At 42.1% G+C, this 14,333-nt stretch overlaps 1 protein-coding gene across 1 annotated transcript in view; it reads left to right on the forward strand.

Moving 5' to 3' along the window:
* ACTR8 (actin related protein 8) overlaps window positions 1-12,889 on the forward strand; it is a 33,259-nt gene extending 20,370 nt beyond the window's left edge. Inside the window, 5 exon segments of the mRNA XM_030205950.1 lie at window positions 1,228-1,323; window positions 2,129-2,269; window positions 5,464-5,728; window positions 9,423-9,586; window positions 10,366-12,889. Coding sequence (XP_030061810.1) covers window positions 1,228-1,323; window positions 2,129-2,269; window positions 5,464-5,728; window positions 9,423-9,586; window positions 10,366-10,509 — 810 coding nt within the window. The 3' untranslated portion in view covers window positions 10,510-12,889.
* Window positions 12,890-14,333: the final 1,444 nt, after the last annotated feature.

A 14,333-nucleotide genomic window follows, 5' to 3' on the forward strand; every position in this document is an offset into this window, starting at 1 on the left:
TATATGTTTGGATGCTGATTATAGTTACGTCTTAAGCAGCATGGTTGGTGTGTGAAATTTGCATAGTGTAATGGGTTGAGTAGATGTATAATCCTGAAATTTCAATAAAAAACGTTTAAACATAAAAAGTGAATTGCCAGTATTGTTCATATTTAACAGAATTCCCCCCCCCCCCCCCCCCCCCCCCCAATAAATAAATAAATAAATAAACAATGCTGGCTACACTTGGTGCTCTGACAGAAATCTCCTCCTTTATTTCCTGTCTACTGTGATATGAGATTCAGCCATGGTACAGACTTGGTAATATTTGGCTTCAAAGGGGAGGAAGGATGCCAGGAGCTCAACCTACAGATAGAGGGCACTGAAAGAGCCCAAACACTTTCAGTGTGGCTGCCGAGGCTTCAACATATTAGTTGTTGTAATAATACAGCACCATAGCCTGCTGCTTTGCAGAACAAATCTGCTTTTCCTATGCGTTTTTTAAAAAAAAGTCTTCTACAGCTCAAGTACAGTAGTATCTTTGCATCTGATTTTATGCGAGATTCCCTAGTTCTCTTTGTCAGGTGGAGCTGTTTTGCATTCTGCACATAAGCTTATCTTCATTAATAATGTTCTTCATTTCTTTGTCTGAAGGATAACTAGCTTGATAAGCAAGCTATGTAGTCACCTAGTGCATATATACAGGAAGAAGTCAGACATAAATATTGGATATTTTTTAGCAGTCATACCCAAATAAATATATTTATTTCATGGCTCCTAGTGTGTTTTTAATTAGCCAAGATAGATTTGGGTGTCTTATCTCTTACTTTTGAAATGAGCATTGTAGAATGGACTTTCCTATTGGGACCTGCTGGGTATTTACAGGTGACCCACCTTGGCTGCTGCTGGAGACAGGATGCTGGGTTTGAAGGACCATAACTTGCGTTGCTGGTACCTGTGTTCTTGATCCTTTCAAATATATACAAGCAAACATAACATTTACAGAAATGTCCATGTTAAACAACACACAGGCACTGCCTTAAGAAAACCAATACAGCTGTAGTAGTGGTGGTAGCCATATCCAGTAGCAGCCCTCAAAACAGCAGAGAGAGTAAGGGAAATTTACTATGCTTAACTATTTCTAATTACAATTTACAGGAGTCATTTCCAATCTCTGAACTAAATCTTTAAATCATTGGTTTTCTCATCACATATTGAATGAGCCTCACTGTTTTGCACATCCACTAGGATATTTCTGGACTTAAAGACCATGAATTTCAAATTCGCCACCCAGATGCCCCATCTTTACTATACCAGTTACGATTGGGAGATGAAAAGCTTCAGGTATGTTAAAAACGTGAAGGCTGTGAACTTTTTATTTATTTATTTTGCCATGCAAGTTGGTTTGCTTTGCTTTGCTTATATTTAGCTGCAAGGCTTCAGAGAGATGCTGGTTAGTCTGTGATATTGTCTCTTATTTAACTGTTCTGCTATTTGTATTTTATTAGCACATTCTTATGTATTTTCCATATATTTTTATGTATGTTCCCCTTTAATATTCTTCTGGATTTGTTTTTTGAATTTAGGTTAATAGCACTCATCTGGTTTAAAAAATATGCACACTAAAGATTTCTAAGAGATATCTGCATGTATTTATTTTTAATTTTTTTATTTTTGTTACATTTGTACCCCGCACTTTCCCACTCATGGCAGGCTCAATGCGGCTTACATGGGGCAATGGAGGGTTAAGTGACTTGCCCAGAGTAACAAGGAGCTGCCTGTGCCTGAAGTGGGAAACGAACTCTGTTCCTCAGTTCCCTAGGACCAAAGTCCACCACCCTAACCACTAGGCCACTCCTCCATGGTCCTCCTGTACACGGTCTAAGAACAAGGTTAATTTTCACAGCATGACTGTCCTGACTACCAGTCCTGTTGCTAACCATTAAGATCCCTAGATTAGCAGAGTGACCGTGGAGCTTCAGTACTAGTGTATTAAGCTTTACTGCAGAGGATGCGGTAGCTTAAATCCCAAAGTAAATGGAAGTGGCTGCCCTTCCTGGCTTGCCTGTTGAAACTGCCTTAAAATGACTTGAGAAATAAGTAAATAAGATATTCTGTTCAGTTGAGTACATTGAAATTTTTCCAACAGGCTCCTATGGCTCTCTTTTACCCAGCAACATTTGGAATAGTGGGACAGAAAATGACTTCATTGCAGCACAGGTCACAGGGAGGCTCAGAGGATCCTCACGATGAATATTACCTGTTAGCTACACAAAGTAAACAAGATCAGGTGAGAAGACCTTTTTTTTTTCCCCTTAAAATAAATAAAACAAACTGCCCAGTGCTATATTGCAATTTAACAGCAGCTGTTTTTTTCAGAACAAGCTGAACAGGGTTCGATCAATCTGTCCTAAAATAATATTGCCCGTTCAGGCTGTGTACTGATTTGCAGAAGGGTCATACAGTCCCCTAGAGGCAGCATTCACAGTCTCTGGAAGAGCTAATACAAGCAGAAATAATAACATAATTTTTATTATTTCTGTCCAAGGAAGTCCTTGGTTCCCCTTAAGAGCACTCCTTTACCAGGCTACATTAAGGGTCCCTTTTACTAAGCCGCTTAGGCGTGCAAAAATGGAGTTACCGCATGGCTGTTGCAGTAATTTCATTTTTGGCATGCGTATGAAAAATATTTGTTATTTTCTGGCGCGCGTAGGTCATTACCGCCCAAATTCTTTACCGCTAGGTCTATGGCTGGCGGTAAGGTCTCAGACCCAAAATGGACGCGCGGCAATTTTGATTTTGTCACACGTCCATTTTCGGGGGGGGGGGGGGGGGGGTGGAAGAGGGCTTTTTTACAGGTACGCTGAAAAGTGATTCTTCGCGCGCCCAAAACCTGCACCTACACTACTGCAAGCCATTTTTCAGTGTGCCTTTGTAAAAGGACCCCTGAGAATATGTATGTTAGTCTGCCTAGCCAGGAGGGTGGGGCTCAGGCAGAGAGCAGGATAACATTCTTAGTGTGGCAGCAGGAGGCCCAGAAAAGGAAGATTGGAAGCTCCAAGAAAGAGTCCCAGAGCAGGAAGAACGGGTCCTCCAAGAGATCCCAAGCACAGGCAGCAGTATTTGAAGACATGCCTATTGCAGGAGGGAAGGGGTCCTCAAGAGAGTCCTAGCCTGTGACTGCAGTGTTCAAAGACAGGGGTCAGTGTAGGAGGTTTACATTGGGAAGTATTTACCTAGCTTGTGACTGCTATGTTTGAAGACAGATCAAGGTGGGAGGATTACAGAGTACGAGTGAATTATTGAGGTGAGCCTGCTAGGAGTGGTCGCTGTTAAGTGTTAAGTATGAGTTAATGAAACTGGACTTCAGGGAACCAGGGACAGGCAGTTCCTTTTTGTGTGACATGAAGTTCCATTTGAAACCTGCCTAGGTTTGCATACCACATCTGTGACAATAAACAGATGTTAGGTAGCTTTTGGTTCAAAATAAACTTTTTTTTTCTTCTGGTTTACACTGGTGAGAATTTTCAATATGATGTCCAAGATGGTCTTTGGACGTTTTGTTCTTAAACGTCCCAAATCTGAATAGAAAAATGACCATTTCAAAACCGCAAAACATCCCTTTTTTTTTTAATACCGTTTGTAACAAGTTTTTATTTTCTGTTCGTTTATCTTTTGAGGCTATTGTCAAAAAAAGAAAAAAACATACGAGTGAAAAATGTAGAACATCAAGCCATTGGGATGTAGGAGGGGCCAGCGTTTAAATGCTCCCAGCTACATTTCAGCATTGCTCCCTTATCTTGTCTGCTGAGCCCTTCAAAACCCTCCTAAAACCTACTACACCCAACTGTACACCCCTTTTGGGTGAAGGGGCACTTATATGTGGGTATAGTTGTTTTCTCTTGCGTTTTGGAGGGCTCATAGTTTCCACCACATATGTAACAGGTAGGGATAGGTATTGGCCTGGGTGCACCTGTACTGTACCAACCACCAGCCTATTCCAGGAGCCTGCATATTGCTGTAATAGACCTGGCTGTCAGAGAGACTGGTAAGTACTATTTCCTTAGCGTCCCTCCGGACCGGACCAGGATTGGACTGTTGGGTTGTGCCCGCCTACCCGGTGGAGTCCGGTCCGGAGGGACTAAAGGAAAGCAAATTAGCAGGTAAGATCTAATTTCTCCTTTTATTCACCAGTGGTCATCTAGTCATTTAGGGCACCTTTTTGTGCCTTATTTGTTCTAAAAGCAGGTCTAGACAAGAGTCTTTAGATTTTTGCTTTGGATGTTTTTGTTTTGTTCCATTATGGCTGTAAAATATCCAAGAATTAGGCCCACCCTAATCCCACCTTCAAAACACCCCCTACATTCGCCTTTGTGATTTGGATGCCCTGCAGACTAATTGTATAGATAGACGTTTGCAAAACAGGTTTCGAAAATACCGATTTTGACTCGTTGCGAAGATTTTCATCCAAATGCTGGTTTATGACACTTTTTAAAAATGTTTTTCACTTTCAAAAATGAGCTCCACTGTACAGAATGACATGGGGATAAAATTTGTCCCTGTCCCCGTGGGTTCTGTCTCCGTCCCCATCCCTGCCTCTTGCCCGTGGGCTCTGTTCTGATCTGCAGAAGCCTCAAACACTTATGATTTTTATATTTAAATCTTTTTATTAAAGTATAAAAAGGAACAATATGCTGTGCAACTGTTGTGTATAAATTACAAATAGAAAACAATAATAACAATGAGCAGCTATAATAACCCTTCTCACCACCACCATCTACCCTTCCAACCCCAACAATAGCTGACTTCTACTACTCCAGGGAATCCTAATCCACCCAGTTAAAATGTCCAGGGTATAAAATACAACCCGTTCTGTATGTCTTAGAGGGAAGAAATATGCCCTATGAAACGCTGTTATGATTTTTAAATCTGTGGATGAATAAAAAGTCATCAACAATCTCAGAATTGAGTCTAGCTCTTCTGTCTTCCACATTCCCTCCTGCAATAGAAGATGTCTTCTTAGAAGATGTGCTGGTAGCAGGATGTACAGGATCACCCATGCAAATTTTGCTAGCTGTGGCCAGCATGTTTACTTGTTTTTCCAAAAAATAAAAATATTGTTTTTCATCAATCAAACATAAATAACAATCCAGTTCATTAACAGGCTTCAAAGTAGAAAGTGACACGAGGGCAGAGTTTATCCCCCACTCTGTCCCCATGGGTTCTGTCCCCATCCCAATCCCCGCAGTTACCGCAGGTCACAGTCCCCGTGTCATTCTCTACTCCACTGTCTCCTACCTGTATCTGTGAAGTCTCAATGCCTGGCTGCCACCCACACTACCACATTTTGCCTATATTTTAAAGTGCTGTACAGAAGAAAGTACCTACCTAACAAGCAGAAACATTATAGCAGGAAAATACTTTTACGGCAAATGTTCTATGGCATACTAATGTTTTATTGCCGTTTTGTGTTTTGTTTCTAAGTCTTCTAAAGGTAGTGCAGATCGGAAAGGTGTGTCCAAGCCTGGTGGATATGAAGGAGACATGCGAGGCCAGTCCTCTGATACTTCAGATAGGCTCCATTCACAAGATGTGGAAATTGGATCTTCTCAAAATGAATGCCTGGTGCCCGGCCATGAATCAGAAGATCCACCAGCTGCACTGATGTGCAGGAAAACTGCAGTATCTCACTTTGAAGGGAAAGCATTGGGTCTTGACAAAGCTATACTTCACAGTATTGACTGCTGTGGTAAGACAACAGCACTTTGTTTAAATTGTCAAGGGTTAGGGCTTACAGCCTTACGTTGGATTTATCAAAACAATAGAAGACTGAAATAAATGGCAACCCTCTCCTGTGCAGATGTGTTATTTACTTATAAATTCTTGACAGTTTTCTTAGGGTGGCAGTCCATGACCATATACCAAGAATGGTAAATGTTTGGGGGTAGAAGTTAAAAAAAACATGTCAGACTTGTACAATAACCAGTGTGTATTTTCTAGCAGAAAAGATGCCAGTACTCAAATGCTAGGCCACCCTTCAAGAGTGGGGTGATCACTGAGGGACCCATCCCATAATAGCCAGGCCCCCTGCAACCAGTCACAGAATCTATGACATAAGTACTTAAGTATTGCCATACTAAGACCAAAGGCCCATCGAGCCCAGCATCCTCTTTCCAACAGTGGCCAATCCAGGTCACAGATACCCGGCAAGATCCCAAAAATGTACAAAACATTTTATACCAGGGGCGTAGCCAGCCTTCCGTGGGGGAGGGGTCCAGAGCCCGGGGGAGGGGGCACATTTTAGCCCTCCCCCCGGCGCCGCCCCCCCCCCTCCCGCCGCGAACCCGCCGCCGCTGCAGCCTACCTTTACTTTTGCTGGCGGGGGATCCCACTCCCTGCCAGCCGACGTCTTCTTCTCAGTCGCTTCCTGCTCTTCAATTTGTTTGCTGACGTCCTGCATGTTGTACGTGCAGGACGTCAGACTCAGAGAACAGAACTGTTCTCCGAGTCTGACGTCCTGCACGTACAATTACGTGCAGGACGTCAGCAAACAAATTGAAGAGCAGGAAGGACTGAGAAGACGTCGGCTGGCGGGGAGTGTGATCCCCCGCCAACAAAAGTAAAGGTAGGCGGGGGCGGGTTCGCCGGGAAGGGGGTCCTGGGGTGAATCTGCGGGGGCCCCGGCCCCCTCAGGCCCCACGTAGCTACGCCACTGTTTTATACTGCTTATCCCAGAAATAGTGGATTTTCCCCAAGTCCATTTAATAACGGTCTATGGACTTTTCCTTTAGGAAGCCGTCCAAACCTTTTTTAAACTCCACTAAGCTAACCGCATTTACCACATTCTCTGGCAACAAATTCCAGAGTTTAATTACACGAGTGAAGAAACATTTTCTCCGATTCGTTTTAAATTTACTACATTGTGGCTTCCTCACATGCCCCCTAGTCCTAGTATTTTTGGAAAGCGTAAATGACGAGACAGACCTGAGGTCTATCATTAAAACTTGGGTTCCATGGGTCAGTTTTAGCAGACAATGGAAAAGGTGCCGATGCTCAATACCCCCAAGTACCCCCTCAAAAAAAGCCCTGAAAATAACCTTGACTATTAGCCAATTGCAAAACTACTTGCTGTGGGTTTAAACAGAAGTTGTGTATCCCAAGCACCAGTAAAATTGACGGAGTCCTAGTATTTATGACATCGAGTTATGCAGCGTCATCTTCAGTAAGAGTAATTAGTACACCTTCTGTCAGCTTGGGGCATTTTGCATACCAGCTTTGGTTGGTTTCCTTGAACATTGATTGGAGGATTTTCTTCTTTCTAGTCTATAAATCTTTTTATGCAATACCATGTGGAAGGTTATTTTTCGTTTTGTTTATAACTGATATGTGGTAGATTCTTAAGGTCTGGAACAATAATAGTTGTTGCTCCTCAATAGTTCTGTCACAATGGTATTCATAGTACTGTACTAAACATTTATGTGCCAGTTTTCATAGAATTAACTGACCAGCTTTTCTGGGGTCAATATTGAAAAGCACTTATCTGGTTAATGGCACATACTGACCTGGATATTCAGAAGCACTATCCTCATAGGGCTAGATTCAGTAAATAGAACTCCAAAAATTGGCGCTCAGTGATATTCTATCATGGACACTCAAGAAATGAGCACCTGTTATAGAACAACATTGTATGCCGATTTGGGCACCAAGGCTCACCCATGCTGAAACCATTTGGGCGTACATCCCCAGTATGCTGTAACAATGTGCGCAAAGATTAGGAACACCCCTGACTCACCTGTGCGCCTCCCATGGCCACACACCTCTTTTTCAGCGTTGCACACTATCGGGCATTTTCGAAAGAGAAGGACGCCCATCTTCCGACGCAAATCAGGAGATGGGCATCCTTGTCTCAGGGTTGCCCAAATCGGCATAATCGAAAGCCGATTTTGGGCACCCTCAACTGCTTTCCGTCGCAGGGATGACCAAAGTTCAAGGGGTTTGTGTCGGTACCGTACCGAAGGCGGGACTGGGGTGTGATTAAGAGATGGGTGTCCTCAGCCGATAATGGAAAAAAGAAGGGCATCCCTGAAGAACATTTGGCCAACTTGGGCCATTTTTTTTCACAACCAAGCCTCGAAAAGGTGCCTGAACTGACCAGATGACCACTGGAGGGAATCGGGGATGACCTCCCCTTACTCCCCCAGTGGTCACCAACCCCCTCCCACCAAAAAAAATAATAATTTTTAAACATTTTTTGCCAGCCTCTATGCCAGCCTCAAATGTCATACCCAGCTCCATCGCAGCAGTATGCAGGTCCCTGGAGCAGGTTTTAGTGGGTGCAGTGTACTTCAGGCAGGCGGACCCAGGCCCATCCCCCCCTACCTGTTACACTTGTGCTGGTAAATGTGAGCCCCTCAAACCCCACCCAAAACCCAATGTACCCACATGTAGGTGCCCCCCTTCACCCCTTAGGGCTATGGTAGTGGTGTACAGTTGTGGGGAGTGGGTTTTGGGGGGGGGGGTTGGGGGGCTCAGCACACAAGGTAAGGGAGCTATGCACCTGGGAGCAATTTGTGAAGTCCACTGCAGTGCCCCCTTGGGTGCCCAGTTGGTGTCCTGGCATGTGAGGGGGACCAGTGCACTACGAATGCTGGCTCCTCCCACTACCAAATGGCTTGGATTTGGTCGTTTCTGAGATGGACGTCCACAGTTTCCATTATGGCCGAAAACCGGGGACGGCCATCTCTAAGGCTGACCTAAATGTTGAGATTTGGGCGTCCCCGACCGTATTATTGAAACAAAAGATGGACGCCCATCTTGTTTTGATAATACTAGTTTCCCCGGCCCTTTGCCGGACGTCCTTAGAGATGGGCGTCGCCGTTCGAAAATGCCCCTCTATGGGATTTGGGCGCACATTGTTATAACGCATAGTGAAATGTGCACCCAGTTCCAAATTGGTGCCAATTAGTACCCAATTATTGACTCTTAAATGGCTCCTTTAGCCATTTTAATTTGGTGCACATCTTGGATTGGTGCCCAATTTGGGGCACCATATATAGAATCTGGGGGATAGTGCCTCCCTGAATATCTTTATAGACCACCTATGTGTCGTTGATAGCGCTAGGACAGTCCCTAAACTTATGTGGATAGTGGAAGTATTCAAGTTCACTTTCTGGATAATAGAATGTTGTCCTGATAATAGAATGTTGTCCTGTTATCCAGATTATCAGACTGAATATTGTAACTCTGGATACATTCCAGCACCGATTTGCCTTATCTGGATATTCATAGTGGTGCTAAATATCTGGATGTTTTTTGATTGCGACAGACAGTGTTTAAAAAAAGAAAAGAAAATCACTGGCTACAGTGACTGAATATTGACCCGTCTGTTTTTTTTTTAATCTCAGTGAGATACTGACAAAGTGTTTTCTTAAAAATCTTTCAAGCGTCTGACGATACCAAGAAGAAGATGTACAGTTCCATACTAGTAGTGGGAGGAGGCTTAATGTTCCATAAGGCACAAGAATTTCTGCAGCACCGTATTCTGAACAAAATGCCCCCCTCGTTCAGAAGAGTGGTTGAAAATGTCGAGGTTATCACAAGACCAAAGGTAATCCAAGTTTCTCTAAGTCATGCCACTGGTCAGCTGTTTGGAACCAGGCTTTTGAAAAGAAATCTGTTCATTTTGTAAATGTATCTACCATCTATTATGATGCACATCTCAGCGAAAGCTTCTCTCACCTTAAAAAAATGCAAAACTTTTTTTTTCCCTCAAGTGACTGAGTTACTTCAAAAAAAAAAAAATCTCTAAATATTTGACTGATATGGTTTGCTTTTTATTTATTATTTTAATGATTTACTCCCCCCCCCCCCCCCCCCCCCCCCCCCCCCCCCCCGTTTACTAAGCCGTTTGGCGATGCCAACATAGCCCATTCAAAGTGAATGGACTGTGTTGGCATTAGCACACAGCACCTCAGTCTTTCTCCGTGTAGGATATTCTCAGGTTTTTGCAAAAAAATAATTAAAACAGCATTCTTAGCTTAACTAAAGACTTTACATACTAACCACTTTTTTTTTTTTTTTTACAAAGCCACATGAAATGCTGACACAGCCCATTCACTTTGAATGGGCTGTGTCAGCATTACCGCACCGGCAGCTGCTAGCTCAGCTTTGTAAAAAAGGGGGGGGGGGGAATAAGGTACTTTTCCCATAATGTTTCTGTGGAGGTGTGGGGGGAATGCTAAGTAAATCCCTGTAAACTTATCCAGTCCTTGATTTTTTTTTTTTTTTACATCCTTTAAACATCTTGAAGGAAATCACAATAAAAACAAAATAAGGATTATTAACGTGACATGTCTAAATCAATTCTTTTCTTATGTCATCGTGTAGGATATGGATCCTTGTTTGATTGCATGGAAAGGAGGCACAGTGTTAGCATGCCTGGATACAACACAAGAGCTTTGGGTATATCAGCGGGAATGGCAGCGGTTTGGAGTACGGATGCTACGAGAGAGAGCTGCATTTGTTTGGTGATCTAGTCAGATTTTACTGTTTGTTTTACAAAGACCAGATGCCTTGTAATCATATCCAGAAAGCTGTATCCTTAAAGCTGGAATAGGATGACATTATCTCTCTTTCTCTTAATCAGCAGTTTAAGTGATATGAGTGAAATTCTGTTTGTTGAATGCAAACAGAAAAATTGCATACCTAGACCTTCTGTTTGAGATAAAAGTAGCAATCGAAATGTCGGATGTCCTCACAGGACACGCATAGAGAAAGTAGAGCAGCAGAGAAATAGAAAGGATCAATGACATAAAATTTTACTAGGAGGACATCATTATGGTTGGTATAATAAACATAACAGCAGAAAAAGGCCATGTGACCTTTCCAGCCTGCCAATCCAAACCAACAGCCTGATCTGTACAACCTCTTCTCCCTCGGAGATCCTTGGCAGTGTATCATGCTTCCTTGAATTGTGATCCTCTCCTTGTTTCTAATGCCTTCACCGAGATGTTGTTCATGTATGCAGGAGACAGGACGGGGGGAAGATTTGTTATGTGCAGTAAATCTTAGCTGTCAGAATCTAAAGCATTCCCAAACAAGGTTACCCTGTTGCAGAACCCAAATTGTGACAGAACTATCGAAGAGCAACAGCTATTTGGGTTTTGCAACTGGGCAAGAATGATGTTGTCATGCCAATTTTGTGGGAGTTTCATTGACTTCCTCTTGCAAGTAAAACAAAAGTTAAGATCTTAAATCTGGTTTACAAAAGTCTTAACCAGTATAGACCAAAGTATCTACAGATCTATTAGAACAATATTAACCTACACGAACTCTGAGGCTGATAACAACAGTTGCTTGTGACATCTCCCCTGTTGGTGACCGGATTGACTTGTACAAGGTTTATAGCTTGTTCTTCAAATAGTGGAGTACTTGTTCCCTGGATCTCTGTGTAGGACGAGATTATCTGTCTTAAGAAACATTTGAAAGCCTGCCTGTGAGCAGATATTTATTGAAAATGTAAAGGGGTTTTTTTTTTTGGGGGGGGGGGGGGGGGAGGGTAAAAAGGCCTGGTATCCTAGTTTAAGCCTTTTATTCATATCATACTAGGAAAATCTGGAAAAATGTATTGGGCTGTTTTTTTTAAATACATATATTGATTTTTATGCCAGGTATTGTATAATTTTATGTATTTGCAAACTTATCAGACTGCTGTGTTCAAATGAATCTATTCCATGCTTATTAGCCAGCTAATGTGATTTTACTCTATATGCCACACATACAAATTTAGTGTGGTAAAGGAGGAAAAGACCTCAAGCTCAGCCTGTGGGATTTGTGATATACCACAGTAGTTGGGTGAACCTCCTCATAGGTCTAAAAAACCTCCTTTTGATTCTTCTACTTTTTGTGTGTGTTTTTCTTAAAGATTTTTTTATTACGAATTTATTGTCATTCGACATTGAAAGGCAGTTATCTGAAGTTGTTGCTACTTGTACGGTGAGCTTAACAGAGCGCTTCCGTTTCACTCTTTGCTTCTCCGGGAGCTACACCTGTAACCGTTTCTTTCAGAAAGACCTTTGTAAGAGTGCCTTCTTTCTCCTGCTTCCCTACTGACATTTGTAGGGCTTTTTTTTAATCCTTTCTGTAGGATCTGTGGAATAAAGTGGATTATTAACTGGAAATATAATTTTAAAACATTCTACCCAAAGAAAAAGCAGGTAGAAATGAGTTACATACTTGTACTATGGCAAAACTTTGGCCAAAAATCAACAGTTTGTAAAATTTCATATATTGGATCGATGCCTATAAGAAAACACATGCAAATATTTTCTTAGGCTACCGCGGCTGGCGCCATGATTGTTGTGGTTGTTTGGGTCTTGGTGTGTCTGAGTAAGTGGAACCGATGTGTCAGCCATTGCGCTGTGGCTTTCTTCAGGGTATGCTGTGAGGTCTGTAATTTGTCTTTTATATGTGATGGGTTCTCAACCTGGATTAGCTGGGGTTTAAGATGGGTGGTTTCCTTGGGAAGGCAGGGGTTTTCAGTGGGAAATTGAGGCAAGAAAGTCTGTTGTAAAATGAGTGCCTCAATATGTACTTACCCTAATTATAAAAACCTACAGGATGCAGTTTGAAAGGTATCCCCCTCCCCCCCCCCCAAAAAAAAAAAATACCTCTGTAATTCCCTTACTTCTCTCCTCCCCCCCCCCCCCCCCCCCCCTCAGTGAAAAGGACTTGCATTGAATGAGTGGCACTATGGGTAGAATTAGGGTGGGGGTAGGAGGGTATGCATGGTGTTTTTATTTTTAAATCTTCTCCTGCTTTACTCTGTAGCATTGAGGGCAGAACAGAGGCTCAAAATTGTCTTCCAATCTGTCACTTTCTTGTAACTTTTTTTTTGGTTTTTTTTTTTAATGATAACCAAAGAAAAATTGTTATTGGCTGCCTGTTGCATCTCATGTAAGATTCAAATAATTGTTGACAGCATTTAAAGTGTTATATGGAATGTCTTCTGCAACTTCAGGCCTTTACTTCAAGAGCACCACACTGCTTTACTGCTTCGATTTACTCTGAGGGTGGTCCGTAGAGCCATTATATAATGACAAGGCTTTTGCGTTTGCTTCTTACATGTGGAACACCCTAACCGCAGTCTGTTATGGATTTTTGCTCCTTTTGGAAGCAGATTAAGGCCTTTTCTCACACCGTTTGGTGTACCTTCCTGAAGGTATTTGTTTGGGTTATGCAATGTTTTTGTATTTTGTTACATGTGTTATTTATTATTGCTAATGTTTTATTGTAACCTGTACAAGATCTGAATTGGATAGGCAGCCTAAACATGTTTTAAATAAATATATAGAAATAATGTGATTGACCAATGTGTAATTCTGACAAGATGGTGCAGCATTTCCAGAAGAGGCTTATTTTGTATATGCTAAACCAGTGCTCACCAAAGAGGTTAAATAGTGGAAATTTCTATAAGAGGCTGACCAAGGTGCTTACTGTTGCGAAAATCAGGCAGGTGTTCCTTGGGGAGGACAATGCTGACTTGGTGATAACCCCCAAGGAAAGCAAAGAACAAAGGTCACCCCTAACTGTTGCACCTTTGTTCTCGATAACACCTTTGTTCTTCTCCTCTTCTGTGTTACTTTTGATACGTCCTTATCTTATAATTCATAAACAAAACATCTTTATGCTTAAATAACAGCTTTAAAAGCCATTCCCTGTCAGAATCCAGAGCTAATTGTACAATCAATATAGAAGGAGTCAGAACCTCCATATCTGACTGTTCATAAACTGGGAGCTAATAAAAATCTTTTTACCACAAATATATTAGCTCCCAGTTTATGAATAGTTAAATACAGTTTGAGCTAATTATTGTGTATTTACCCCTGAAATTTGAAGTAAGAGTATCTGACCGTTCAGCGAAATGTGTCAGATCCAAACTGTCCATAGGTAACCATTGTTGCAGGAATGGATGCATGAATTTATGATACTTCAGGAGTCAGACAGCACACACCAGTATGAGAGAAAAATCTTCTTTATTTGCCAGCAAACAAAGCAAGACATCAGTTCTAGCTCTCTTCTCTTTCTCTCAGCTCTCTGTGTCTTTGTCTCAGCTGCTTCTCTTCTTATGCTGTCTTCTCCTTCTTCTGTCTGTTCCTTCTGTCCTTCTCTTTCTTCTGAGCTCCTTCTGACGTAAACTGCTTCTGCTCCTACTTAAATAGGGTCCTAAGCCCTCCTCCTAGCCTAGCCCCCTTTACTCCCAATTGGTTAAGAAATTGATTGGCTACCTTGCCTCAACCAATCATTACTTTTGAAATATCAGTTACATAGGTTCCAGACATCCTAAACTGACCTCT

This window comes from Microcaecilia unicolor, chromosome 6 (genome assembly GCF_901765095.1).
Source record: "Microcaecilia unicolor chromosome 6, aMicUni1.1, whole genome shotgun sequence".
In the NCBI taxonomy this organism is placed as follows: Eukaryota; Metazoa; Chordata; class Amphibia; order Gymnophiona; family Siphonopidae; genus Microcaecilia; species Microcaecilia unicolor.